At 36.9% G+C, this 14,585-nt stretch overlaps 1 protein-coding gene across 10 annotated transcripts in view; it reads left to right on the top strand.

The window, feature by feature from the left end:
* Positions 1 to 3,413: 3,413 nt before the first annotated feature.
* The window catches only part of impdh1b (IMP (inosine 5'-monophosphate) dehydrogenase 1b), a 32,180-nt gene continuing 21,008 nt past the window's right edge, over positions 3,414 to 14,585 (top strand). The window contains exons 1-3 of one of the 10 annotated variants that reach the window (XM_066705193.1): positions 3,414 to 4,237; positions 10,378 to 10,476; positions 10,560 to 10,637. In XM_066705193.1, the coding sequence (XP_066561290.1) occupies positions 4,005 to 4,237; positions 10,378 to 10,476; positions 10,560 to 10,637 (410 nt within the window). In that variant the 5' untranslated portion in view covers positions 3,414 to 4,004. Of the gene's footprint in view, positions 4,238 to 9,020; positions 9,176 to 9,306; positions 9,410 to 10,377; positions 10,477 to 10,559; positions 10,638 to 14,585 lie in introns of those variants that run through there. The other 9 variants (XM_066705194.1, XM_066705196.1, XM_066705198.1 and 6 more) reach the window with 9 other exon arrangements.

Raw genomic sequence — 14,585 nt, forward strand, 5'->3', positions numbered from 1 at the left:
TACTGCATTTAATTCATTTACTTTTGCATCAGCATGTTGCATCAGCTTCTAAAAGCAAAGTCCAAATCAGTTTTAATTCAACTGCAATTATACATATGATAAGTAAGATCAAAGCAATCCCTAGTTAAACTCTGCGTGGCAAGTGTGTATCCTTTCCTCTAGTAAGAATAGCAATAGAAATCCGATTAAAGTACATAACTAAGAATTATGGGAACAAGAAACAAGACTTAAGCAATGTCTTAAAGAAGACTTGTGTATAGTCAGCATTAAATAATGACAAACTGAAATACAATATGTCATGGAAACAGCACATTAAATATTGTTGAGGTTGTAAGCAAGGAATCCTTCAGCCACAACATTTCTGAAGCTTAGATATAGATACCGGTAGAAATTACGAAAAGCCAGTTGACAAACCTATTTTTACACCAGGTTTAGAGATGTCTTGCTACAGAATTATACTACGACGTTCCAAGGACATTACCAATTTAACAAATAAGATCATGGAGCAGAGTAATGGAGTGCACTCATGCAGTCTAAAGGAAATCCTACTGTTAACCTCTCATTAATGCTGTTATCCATGTCATAGGTTAATTGGGAATTAAGCCCCAAGGTACAACACACATCTATCTTTTTTCTGCATTGGTTCTCCGCAGATAAGGACACACATGAAAGCACATATAAGTCTGAAATGAGGAGAACAGAGTTGCAGAGTTCCTATTTTTGTTTTTGATTCTGCTGCTATTTTTGGATTCTTAACGTAACTCACACTCACACTGACATATACAAGAGGTTCATTTTTCAAAAACACCTGTTTCCTTCCCCTTCACTGTGTTATCCCAATTGTGTTTACAAATAGATGCAGAGTAGCTACTTCAGCCATTTAAAATAGATTCAGATTACATTATTCAATGTTAAAAAACAAAAATGCCATGAACAAAAATAAATAGTTCAAGTCAACACAACACTGGCCTGTAATATAAAGTAGACATAACAATAATAGAATACCACATGCCATTGTTTACAAAATATGAAAAGTAGAATGGTTTCGCTTTCTGGCATTCATATAGACAGACATTGTTTTAAATGATGAGTGCTACCCCTAACGACAATTGATATAACTAGTTCTGATACTATTTGCTACAACTAATAGAACATTATAATGAATTCATGTTTGTGCCTTCTCTGCTGGGCTTCTAGCAGGAAAAGAAAAACAGATGTCGGTGTCATTCAGAAAGTGAATAAAAAGACAGAGGTAATTTGAATATATTTGCTTTCAGCCTTGGCTCTCAGGTGTTAACCTTGATGTAAATGTCTGTTTAACCTTGTTTTCCTTGAAAGAGAAGAGACACTGGGCCACCGGTAAGAGGCTTTTCTAATTAAATCCCTCAGCAACTGTCACAAGCAGTCAGTCACCTGCAGATGAAGTCGTCAAGAGGGGCCTTAGCAACACAACAACCTTTGGCACACCAGCTTTCACCTCTCCGAGCCAGACCTGGGAACATGGGAGCTTAATCTAAACGGAAACATCACATCACGGTAACCAAGGTGACAAGAGGATGCAGTTTTTGACCTCTGAGGGGAAGTTATTGGTTGAGTGCACGTAAGATTTTTTATGCACCTTAATGAATGAGGTCAAGATAAATGTTATCAGGGCTGAGACAAACACCAGTCTTGTTCCAATTAAAGCTGCGACCAAATGATACATATAGTATGATTGTTTTGCTTTTCATTTTGCTAGGCTATTTAAGTACAAAGAAGTTATTTAAACGGTTCAAAGCAAAACTGAAACTCAACAACTCAGCTAAGGAGGATTCCTCTGGGGTTTTACCGTGAGCACAACACACTTTTTTGTATTTGTTTTTTGAGAATAATGTCATATTGGCGAAACTTTCCAAGTCACTTAATTCTGCTTTTATAAAGTGTTATAATTCTGCTGTTATGTGTGTGGTGTTAAAAACCTCAGTATAGATTCTTGAGCTTAAACCTAAGCTTGAATGTTCTTTAAAGCAATGAGAATAAGATGCATGTTTAGTGCTTATGGACACAAATCACTAGAAATAAGGTATTCTGCTTTAACTAATACTGCAATGCTTTTCTCCAATAGCTGAAAAGTGATATATGATCATAACTGCTGCTGAATTAAATTATATTGTCCTAACAAAACCCTGAAACATCATTTCTGAGAACATTTATTTTCATATATACAGCATGTCAGTTTAAATGCTGTGGTCTTGGTGTCAGGAGCATATGTAAATTCCATTCAAATCAGTTACATTATGTAATACATGCAAACTAAAACTGATTTTCAAAACAAGTAAGCAATAAGGGAGGTAAAACAGAAGATTAAATCGAATCATCATCATCATCATCATCATCATCATCATCATAATAATAATAATAATAATAATAATAATAATAATAATAATAATAATAGAAACAAACCAATAAATGAATGAATGAATGAATGAATTACATACAAATTATTCTAGGAAGAGAACAAGATCCAATACATAAAAGAAAGTCACACCTAATTGTCTCTGCCTGTGTAGTATGTGTTTCATGACACTATATTAGCATCTGCTTTCAGGTACTGAATTCTTAAAGCAGAAAACTACCAGCCTTGCAGCAGCTCCTTTCTATAGCCTAGCAACTGCAAATGACATCAAATGTGTTTCTATAGTGACATATGGGAGATAAAATACAGGAATTTATGTAGTGTATGTGAATGCTTATTGTGCTTTGGTCACTTTTAATGTTCAGGGGATCATAAATGCAATTTTCTGTTTTTTGGGGGGTCTGAAGATTTTTCAGAGAACAGACAGCAATACTAAGAGACCTATGTCATCATTAATTGAATAGGAAAAATAAAAAGTTAAAGCTATTTTGTGTTTTGTAGGAAAACATTTCCCTTATAAAATAAATAAGGGAACACATCTTTGTTGCATGCCTTGTTTATTTATATATGTTTATATAAAAGTGGGTTACCCCTTAACTGAAAATGTTTGCAACTTGATCATAAGGCACAGCAAACAGCTTATGGGGGGAACTTAATTATTTTACAATTTAATTAGTATCATATTTTGTCTTTACGGCTTGCCGGCCACTGTCAGGACATGTTACAAGCCATGTGATTGTTTGTGTAACCACCTCTGGGAAACCCTTCCACTTCAGGTCGCAATTGGGATTTGCATTTGTTTTTCCCTGCCTGTGAAAGTTATATCTCCCTGGAACACATGTGCACTTGCTGCTGTGATAGTGATAGGCGGGGAAAGTGTGCTAAAGTGTTTTTTCATATACTCCCAGCCTCTTTTTTTTTAATACTCCAATCCTCTTTGCTATCGTGACGTGTGCTCCTGTCAAAAACAGGGTTAAGCTGGCAGAGTGAGAGGATCTCAGGATAACATGAGAACAAAACACTCTTGCTACCCTTCACTGAACAATCTACCCTAGAGGCCTGCTAACTAAGAGTCTTCCCTTCACTCCAGACCGAAGCTTCATCTTGGACCTTAGTGCTCTTACCAGGTCAGCGGAACTAGGAATACTTGTCTTTGGTTCAAACCCCTTTATTCATTCGGTTTCGTTGTGCTTTGCAGGTTTTCACCATTGGATGCAGTAAAGCTGTATATATATATTTTTTTTTATTCCAAGACTCCCAGGATATCAACTCTCCAAATGTCTAGTTTGTGTCTCTGCCTTGCTATGATTACAAGATAGTTTTGCTTCTGTTTTGAAGCCTAATTCTGCCAGTTGCTGCACCGGATTTATTTGTGTACCTTTTTTGGGGGCACAAATTGACTAGCACATTGAAGATACCTGCAAGTATTTTGAACGTCTTGCATACCTGATGACTTTCCCCCCCCAACCAAGGATTTTTAAGAATATAATTGCATTTTTTGGTCAGTTATTTGAGCACAGATCATTGATTTCAATTCACAACAGAGGATTGTAAAGGGGGACAAGGTATCGAAGACAAAGTGGGAACAATCACCCTGGATTTTCTTGGGATGGAAGGACATGGGTATGAGTGTTTTGGGGAAGGGGAAAGGGAGCCCTATCAGATTGATTATCGAAGAATTGTTGGGGACACCGAACCTGCCAAACCTCGCCTGTCTCCTAGAGATAACGACCATCATTTCCATGGGCCACCCCTCTTTGTCTACCCCCACGGACACGGTCACGAGACTGCAGCCCAGCGGTACAGTGCGACCCGCATACAGGCCGGATATGAGCCAGAAAGGTGAGACAGACACATTTGTTAACTAGTTGACACTGTAAGCCATATCTACATCACCATTCTGTCCTGTTTAATCTAATTTCCTTTTTTCTCAGACACAAGTTGTCTGTGTTAAACTGCTACTCCACTTGATTTTTCATTCTCATTGTGACACATTTGAAAACTTTCCTAGTTTATATTTCTGTCAGTGATTTGGTTGGGTCTCAATGCCATCTATACCCTTTAAAATGTAATGTAAAATGATTTAAAGAAGCAACGATGGGAAGTTTAAAGAATATGTTTTTTTTAAGTATTATACATTTATTTTTCTGTTTATTGAATTGCAATAATAAATTCATTCACAGTACGAGAAACCTAATATTAGGTTTATGGAGTGTGAGTTACTGTGCTACTGTTTGTTCTGATTTTATGATGTTTATTTGTACTTTACATATTAATTTATTCTAAAAACTATTAGAAGTAGAATAACTGAGATCTTGATACTATAACTTTTGCCTCAATATAAACTTAAGCACAGGGCGTGTGTGTATAAATATAGTATTCTGAGACATTTTTTGAATAATCATGCCTCAGAGAGAGATAAAAAAAGGATCAACGTTATCTTTACATGACAGAATGTCATGTAAAGATAAAACTGATCCTTTTTTTTGCTCTCTCTGAGGACTAGATTATTTTAACAACAGCCACTATAAGGTTTTAGCTGCACTTTCAAGACCTGCAAAGTTTCTTAACTGCATTGACAGAACAAACCACTTACTGATTAATCAGCACTTTTCTGAAAGTGCCAAAGTGTCATAATGGTGAGACAGAAGCTACTGCAGGAATATGACCTAATGCTGAACAGAATGATTAATGAGATGTATTGCAATATCATAGTAAGCTTTTCATGAAATGTAGATTGAGGTTGGTCCTCAACTGTAACTAGAGAAATAGTGTAAAACTGTAGGTTAGCTGGTTTTGTTTATAAGAACCCCCATGTATTTTAATCTAGCTGGGAAAGGGATATGTTGTCATTTGCTTTTAGTAGCGTGAGAAACGTCAAAAGAACATTGGAACAAGTAAAGAAGGATGAGTGCAGCTGAGATTTATACTATGGTTTGTAAATCTGGGAACACAGACAAATATTTACAACAATAGAAAATACTAATCAATTTAAAACCAGATTAACTGACCTTCATTGTGACTCTTGTTATAGAGAAACACACATTAACCCTGCAGGAGTTTCAATTGCACTTAAAAAGACAGCCATCGACTTGGCCAGTCACTGGTGTTGATTTTAAATCTTATTCGATTAAACTAAATTTAGATTCTCATGGAGGGGCAGCACTTTCTTAGGGGAAACATTTCATTTGCAAGAGTTGGCTGTAGGTGTATGTTTGGGAAAACACAGTGAGGGGAATAGTTCTGTATTTATATTCTCAATGTGTCACAGTGATACTATTAAAACAACATTGACTTTCCACACTGTTGGCAGCATGACCTGGTTTTTGGTGGTTAAATCATAATCTTTTTCCACACTGGTCAAACTGCCTCCCTTAAATTGATCCATATTCTAAATATACAGCATTAAATAAGACTGGATTGCTTGAAATATATATATTTGTATCTGCAAATTATAAAGGTTTAATAATCAAAACAATATAGAAGATAAACAGGCCATATTAATCTGTTTTAGTTTGCTGTTGCATAATCAGATTTACCACTGTTCTTTTAAGTTAATGATTTAACAGGGCAAAACTTACTTTCTTGTGTCATCTACACTTCTTTCTCAATTTGCAAACAAAAAATTATGAAAACAAAAAACAAAAAAAATAGTACATAAGCAAGTTATTATAAACAGGCCAGCACTGAGACACAGCAAACAACAGAAATGTCCTGAAGGATTCTTAAAGCTGTTCACAGTCAAATGGCTTGGTGGTTCACTCCCATATCAAAAAAGAAAAGAAAAAAAGAGAGAATACAAAGCTTGAACAGAAGCCAAATAGGCCAGATCTATTGCTTCATCTTGCAGAAGAATCTGTGACACATATCTGTGACCATTATATGTTGATACTGTTCGTCTCAGGTTTAACACATTCTACACGGGTCAGCATAAAGTGAAAGGCTAACATTTTTGGTATTACACCCTGTAGAGGGTTTAGTTTAGTAAGTCATATGTCCTCAGACAAAAGACCCCTCCCAGACTGGATGACTTTTTATACAGTTTTTAGAGCCTTCCCAGCTAACCAAATAATGTTTCGGCAACATTGCAATGAAGTGAACACAGAACACAGAGTCCAGGGGGTGTTCTAGAACATCATTATGAATTGAAGTTGCAGGATTTTGATCTTTAGTGTTACCAGTAGGCAGTGGTGATTCCAGGGTATGTGGGGGCCCCAGGCAAAATAATTCCTGGCGGTGTTGGTATTTCTCCCGTGAGGGGGGGCGGTCGGAGCCCTCTCCCGTTAAAACCGGGGGGGACGCAGCCTTCTCCCATGAGAGCGGGTGCCCCAGGCAATTGCCCGGGATGCCTACCCCCTTGCGACGCCCCTGCCAGTAAGCATGGCTTCCGTGCAACACAGTAAACAACATGGTAAAGCAGTGAACCCCAGTCTCTGTCTTGTTGCTTTTGTTCCAGCTGAGCAGTCAATCACTTTTTTAAAATTAAAATATGCATAATTAGCTTTCAATTCATTTTTAGCTGTTAAACAGTTGGAAATCCTTCAAGTTTACAATTAAGTAATCAAAGAAACAGTCAAAACCTTGACGTTTTAAAGTCAGATTGAAGTCAACATAACATACCAAAGGAATCATACCTAAATTTAATTCAAATAGATTTTGCCTAGCCTTACCCAATCCATTTTGTTTTTGTGAATTTAACATGAGACACACATCATGAATGCAATGCATGCAACCAAGCAGCTCTGTTTTAGCAATTACATTACAGACTTAGGGCCAGATTAAATCAAAACTTTGACCCACCCACTAATAGAAAACTACAAAACTGTACTCAGTTGCAGCTTCATTTTTTGTAAGATGCCACTTTCTTCTAATCATAAATGTAACTGCCACTATGTACAGATTTGTAGTTTTCTATTAGTGGGTAGGTCAAAGTTTTGATTTAATATGGCCCGTAATCTGTAAAAAGCAATATCTGGAATTTGGATTTAGAAATAAAGTAAAACTGGAAGAGATCCTTCAGACTTCCTATGCTTTATTCCAGGTGCAATAAAGGGTAACAAAACAACATAAAGTGGGTGCTTTACTTATTGCTACTACCCAAGAAAAGTACTGAAATGTTTTGAACTAGATACCCTTGGATAAAGCACAGCTATATTTTGCATTCTAGTTGGGTGAAATTTTTTTAAGTAAAATAAAACATATTCCTATATATTTTAATATATTGATAAAACTTGACTTAAAATATTTTCCAACAGCATGAGTTTAGGATATCCTGCAGAGGCTTAAAATAGTGGGTAATCCATTAATGTGCCCTTTGTGGACAGGTTGAACTGATATCTGTTTTGTATGAGAATGTTTGTATTATCTAGAAAATTTGCTTTTTTAGTTATGCATATTTTCATATAACCTTTCATATCTAACAATAGCATGTTCTGAGTGTAATATGTTTCTGCTTTCCAATATAAATAGACTTTTTCATAAAAACATAGTTATATCCCTGGGGGAAATATAAAAAGCTTCTCTGTGGACAAGAAAAGGATTGCTAGTTTTTCTAGAGGGCAAATACATGCATCAGAAAGCTTGTTATATGAACTGTGTGGAACATATCATTCATTATATTGACAATGGGGTCTTTTTTATCTGCTTTAAGTGCCTCCAACAGTAATAGAATGAAGCAACTAATTAGATTAGGATGAAAAATCTAAGTCGTCTTAGCTTCATGGTGACCTGCAACTCTGCTGCGCTTAATTAGTCACATTTAACTGATAAGTGCTGACTTTAAATCTGGCACTGAAGACTTACTTAATTTATCCACTATCCATTTAACATCCAAGATACTGAATGGGTTGAAAACCAGTCTTCAAATATGATTAAACATTCTTCTGATGCTATCTATCTATTGTTAATATATAATTAATTAAGATAATGCAGAACAAAAATCTTTGTTATTGATCACACTCATAGGTAAGGCTTTTTTAGGTATATAGCTTGGTACCCTTGTGCAGATAAATTGTCTTTCTCCAGTTTGAAGAAAGCAATTCTCTCTCTCTCTCTCTCTCTCTCTCTCTCTCTCTCTCTATATATATATATATATATATATATATATATATATATATATATATATATATATATATATACACACACACATTCAAAGATCTTGGAATATTACCATTGATAGGAACACGTTTGTGCATCATGGAAATGGAAAAGAGTGGAATATTTATGTTATTCAAACTATGACTGTGGACTGTGTTAAAGTGATTGATTACAAATAATAATAATAATAATAATAATAATAATAATAATAATAATAATAAACAGTACTGAAAGCAAGCAGCAAATCATGAAAGAAAATAGTTGTCGTTGTCTAGATTCATTTGTTCACATCATTCTATTCACGACACATTTATAATACACATTCTTACGCATGTATTACTAGCACACCTAAATGGTCACCATACGTGCATTATAAATGTAATCTCCCTACAACAAAGAACACCATGAACACAAGAACAACTCTCATGCAGTTTCTTCTTCAGATGCCTCGTTGCCTGCACATTTATCACATGCTTCTTCCAGGCCACTAGGGTTAACATGACATGAAGCAGTTCATTGCACTGGCCCCCCATTCTCTTCAACCACGTGTGTTGTGCAGGAGCAGAGGATGTGACGCGGCGCGGACTGTTCACAACCAGAAACAGTGCTGCGAGCGGCCAGCCAGCGTACGAGCTACTGTGCTGCAAACGGGGCATCATTGGAACTGGATCACATAGGGAATAGGTGAAATAATATGTTTGGACTTATTATCTCATGCTTCTAACGGTTTAGACGCATGCATGGTTCAGTGTTGGGCTTAAACCGGAAGAAAGGGCGTTTAAGAAAAAGCCGAGCATGCACGCCGTGTTGTGACACTGAGTGGATTTTTTGAACACGTTTCTATTCGTACAGTCGGGGTTTTCTTTCTCTTTTTAACACGTTTTCCTGCCGCTGCATTTTCACTTTCGATATATCCTGGTCAGAATCGAGTATTTTCTCTTATTTTGAGTCAGAGACGTTCGAAATAGAATCAGATAGAAATAAAACAAAGAATCTGTAGTTCTTCTGTAGTTGCCAGGTGTTTCATTAGCTACCGCATGTGTGGCTTTGGGTGACGACATAATCAGTATTCGACTTGGGCTTTAGTAATGGGGGGGGGGGGGGGTTATGTTTATTTTTTATTAGCCTGTGTTTCCTCAGGATTTCGGTTAAACCCATTTTTCGAGGCTGGGGTTGAATCTGTTTTTTCAGGCTTGCATAGTTTAGTGTCTCTAGCATGCGTCTAAATTGACACAAATGATAGTGACAAAGGGTGTGTCGTGAGGTTACATTGTGTCTTGATTTTGAATATTCTTTACATCCTCACTTTTCTTGCAGATGGTTGTGTAGGAGGTTTAAATCTATCTATCTATCTATTTATTTATTTATTTATTTATTTAATAGTGTGTTTTTTTTTTCCACCAGTGCTGGCTGTATTTATTTTCCCCAGGGGAGTAAAGCTGTGCAGCGCATTTCTGCTTCCAATATAGGTCACCAGGCCAGTAGAACCGCTCAGAATCGGTGTCTTTGTGCGACACTATATGGGTCGCGTTCGTCTGGTGCAGATGTCCGCAGGTCTGCGCAGGTCTGCTCTGCTCCACCAATGGGATCGGCGAGATTCTGCAAATCTGCGCAGAACTGCGGACATCTGCGCTACAAGAACGCGACCATGGAAAACGGTTCTATCTGCATCCTGTCTCGTATGTATTTGCCGACTAATGAAAAGAGGAATGTTTATATCCGTTGAATGTAAGTTGTGGAAAATGAGTTATGCAAGTGTCCTAGATTCTTTTAATTGTTAGCATTACACCAAAAAGACCTCCAGTGTTGTATACGTTGCTGTCTGACCACACTGACAGTGTAAAGTAATGCTTGTCATTGAGGACTTTTTATTATCATTGCTACAGCATGGCCGATTACCTGATCAGTGGGGGCACAGGGTACGTCCCCGAAGATGGACTGACCGCACAGCAGCTCTTCTCTATCGGGGATGGCCTCACCTACAAGTGAGTAGACTTCTGGTTTCTAATGTTCTGAGTATTTGACCCAATGCACCGGTGCATATAATGGGAAAAACGTTTTGAATCAGCAGATCAGCTCATCAGTCTGATGCTGATGGACTCACAGCAGAACAGCTTTGCTCTAAAGGGGATGGATTGACTTTCAAGTGAGTAAACGACTTTTTTTGTTTTGTTTTTGACCCCAAAAACACTTGCTTCACTGGCTTTTTTTCGAATCCACAAATTGAAGGATTTCATATGGCCTACTGTTGAGTGATTAAGTGTAATTTGCTTTTTCTTTCAAAATTACATTTAACCGCAGCTCTATAGATGCTTTCATCTATTAATTTATTCCCACCTGCATAAACCCTACAATTTTTTTTTTCTGATCTATGAACAAAATGAATGTGACCTACAACAAATCAAAATGACAGCAATGGTATCCACTACTTGGTGGTGGATCTCCATTGGTTCAAAGTCATCTACAAAAAAAAAATCCTGATTTTTGAGATTGATGGGTGGGATAAAAGTTTCGATTTAATTGAAGCAAAGATCTGCGTTGACCAAAATTGAACTAAATCATTGCATGGCATATCGTAATGTAAATGTAGGGCTTCAAAACCAAAAGACCTTCTGTATCGTATCCACACTCTTGTGCTGAAAGTATCCACATTTGTTTTTCTTGCCCAGGTTTGTTTATTTTTGTCACTTTTTCCAGGGCTTTTTTTATGGCCCAGATCGCCTAAATTATTCATTATTTTCAGTGCATATGAGAATCATGTCATCAGATATTCTAAGGAAAAGCTCAGGGAGCATACCAGTTTTTATTTTTTTCATTTATTTAACTCTTTGAATTGATAGAAGTGTGATAGCACATTGATGATTGATTATAATTTGCAATGTTGTGGATAATTTGTAGCTGCTGGTTCCATGATTGACTCAATATTGTTGTGGGTTCAGTAGGTATTCATTTCATACTCAATTTTTTAGACACCCTTATCCAGGGTGACTTAAAATTGTTACAGTATATCACATTATACCCATTTATACAACTGGGCATTTACTGGAGCAATCTAGGTAAAGTGCCTTCCTCTAGGGTATAACAGCAGTGTCCCCCCCTGGGAGTGAACCCATGACCCTCCAATCCAGAGTCCAGAGCCCTAACCACTACTGCACACTGCTGCCACATGTACATTTGTCCTGTTAACCCCTCGTATTCCAGCCTTCCACAGATCTTGCACTGTCATGTGGGAGCTTAAATGTAAAGGAGGCGTGCTGAATTAGATAGCATGTCAACAGTTAATCTCTTTATAGAAGGGGACATTTAATTTCCACCACATGAACATAATTCAATATAAAATGTTTTGCTTGATTTAATTTTTTTCCTGAATTCCTTGACCTCCCTTCAGTGTTATCAGAGTTCTGAAGGTTGCTCACATGATGAGCCAGCAGCCCCCTGTCATGTGAGGCCGGCTATAGGGTTTTTCAAGCTTTTAATATTCTGACTTGAAAGACTGCATGGTGGTACCAAATAAGAGCCCCATTGTAGTTCTGCCACAGGTAGACCATAATGATGAAGCAATGTTAAACTTTCCATGTCATCCTCATGTTGCTTTTAAGTATGTTTAAATGAAGGGATGTAATTTCACAGCTACCTCTAGCAATCCAGTTGAACTTGTGATGCACTTTGAAGACCATGAGTCCATTAATGCCAAAGAGGTGTTCAGAGAAAATTTAATTAAACCATAGTTATACTAAGTATTGCTCTTTGTTTAAATTATAGGAACCATTGTTTTCTGTTCTGAAATTGAGTTAATATTAAACATATCGGCACAAGTATTAAGTATCCACACTGTAGTGTGATCCAAGAGTTTGAGAATGTGTCTTTGTTTTTCTAGCTTTGGAATTGCTTATCGCTTAGTTCCTTAAACTCCTTCTACTATTTTATCTGGAAAACTAAATAATAGTCGGAATAATAGTTCTAATGTCCCGTTGCTTGGAGTTACTATTTACACAAACACCCAGGTTCTTGAACAGAGCTGCGATCTGTTTTTCATGTTTACTTTCTTGAGTAAGTAAATGGATGATTGATGAATTTAATTTTAAATATGTCCCCCTTGATTGAGATTTTACTCTGCAGTGATCTGCTTCATCCCTGGGCAACAATTTAGCAAACCACCACTTTGAAATGAGAATCTGAAAGACAATTCCATAGTGCTCTGTGTTCTGAATTTCATAAACTACCTTATTAAAAAATCATGCAGGATTGATTAAACTTGCACTGCTTATTAGTTCAATATTTTATAATCTTAATTTCCCCTAATTAACTGATTATAAAATGCATCTACAATTACAGAATCATTTCAAAGGCCTGGGTTATGGTAATGTCTGACCTAGGGCTGTGATGGCCTGCAGATGCTATTGCTCAAGTTAAAGACTTGTGAAAGAGATATTTCATTCTGTGCCATTTAATGATGATTGGAGTCATACAGATTGAAATTAAGGAAATATACACAGTTAATTTGAGTTTCGTATTCTAACAAAGTGCCATGAATGGAGGACCTCACTTTGTAACCTGGCAGGAGTGAAAGGTGTGTACATAATGGATGACAGCTCAAGATATAATTGACTTTCAGCAGCCCAAATTTCTTGTCTTTTAATTGTTACAATATTTAATCAATCAGCAACAACGCCCATTTATAATGGTGGGGGTGGACATTAAGTTTTGGCTTAAATTTCCCTGGTGTTGCTGACCTCCAGATTACCAAATGGACTGGATTGTGTGACATAAATGGTCAACACAACAGCAGGTATTACAATTGCTCTCCCTGGGATCCTTTTAGTTTAGCAGTCAAAAAGTTGTCCTTTTAGGAAGCACATGTTCCACTAAGCATGATGAACAAAAGAAAAATGGGGTGGACATCTATGTGGTAGGTTACTGAAAACAATTGTTCTACAATTGAAACCTCTCCTTCAGATGTTTTTGATTATACCCAGTATGAGTTGAGCCTGAAAATTAAATTGATTAAAGTTTCAAACCGGTTTTTTTAAGTAATGTTCACAAATCCAAAAGCTCTACAGACTGTAATATATTCTGCCTTCCCCACTGCACTGTTGTGTGAGATGGTTAGTGAAACTCCCACTGAATGAGGAACACAACTACAGGAAGCATGCACTTCTGGATCGTAAATGCTTTCAAAAGAACCACAACTGGTACAAAATATTTTCTTTAAATAACCAGAAGATTAGTGGTTTATAAAGACTTGCCAAACCGAAATTACAAAACCATCTAACCTATAATCAAAATGCAGCTTTCAGACAGACATGCACAAGAGCTGTATAAGGCGGTTCACTGGAACCGGAATATAATCCTTTCTGAATTCCAGTCTCTGTTGGTTGTTATTAATGGGGAGTATGTTCAAACGGAGACAATCCGTGAGATGCATCGTGCTCTATTCTTTAGCTTTCTTGGTTGTGCTTGATTGACGTGCTGAGATTTCAGATTGATCAAAAATTCACCTGTAATTTTAACAGGATATTAGTTTTTTAGAAACCATATGCGAGCCCTGCATAGGGTTGTCATAACTACTTTTACTAGTTTTATTCCTGTTATGGTAATGAATAAATGGTTCAGAGGACAGAACATTTTAATGAGTTGAACTCTGACCTGTGGTATTCTAAAGGCGCAAGTAGTAAATGGGAATAGTATCCATTATAAGTTGTATTTCCAGCTCACTAATGTGTAAAATGCTAAGGATATCCACTGTAAATGTCTGACAATATATCTGTTTAACAAGGTTTTTTTTTTTTCTTCCCCGTTTACTTTCTCACTCCTTTACATTGAAGTGTAGTTTGAAGGGCTGTCAGAGAGAATGGCATGTATTGTAAGCCGCGAGAATTGGTGAAAAACAGTCTTCTTATTCAGTAAACATTTCTCTCCATCCAGTGATGGTAAAGCAGCAGGCAGGCAGGACACCGAGTATCGAGGTTGCTCCCAGCTGCATAGCAACCTCCGGCTGGTATCCATAGAAACCCACAATGTCTGTGTTCTACAGAATTATTTTTATTCCCTTCCATAAATTTCTACTCGCAGCTTGACCAAGAATTGATTTAGT

Source organism: Amia ocellicauda, chromosome 5 (genome assembly GCF_036373705.1).
Source record: "Amia ocellicauda isolate fAmiCal2 chromosome 5, fAmiCal2.hap1, whole genome shotgun sequence".
Lineage (NCBI taxonomy): Eukaryota > Metazoa > Chordata > Actinopteri > Amiiformes > Amiidae > Amia > Amia ocellicauda.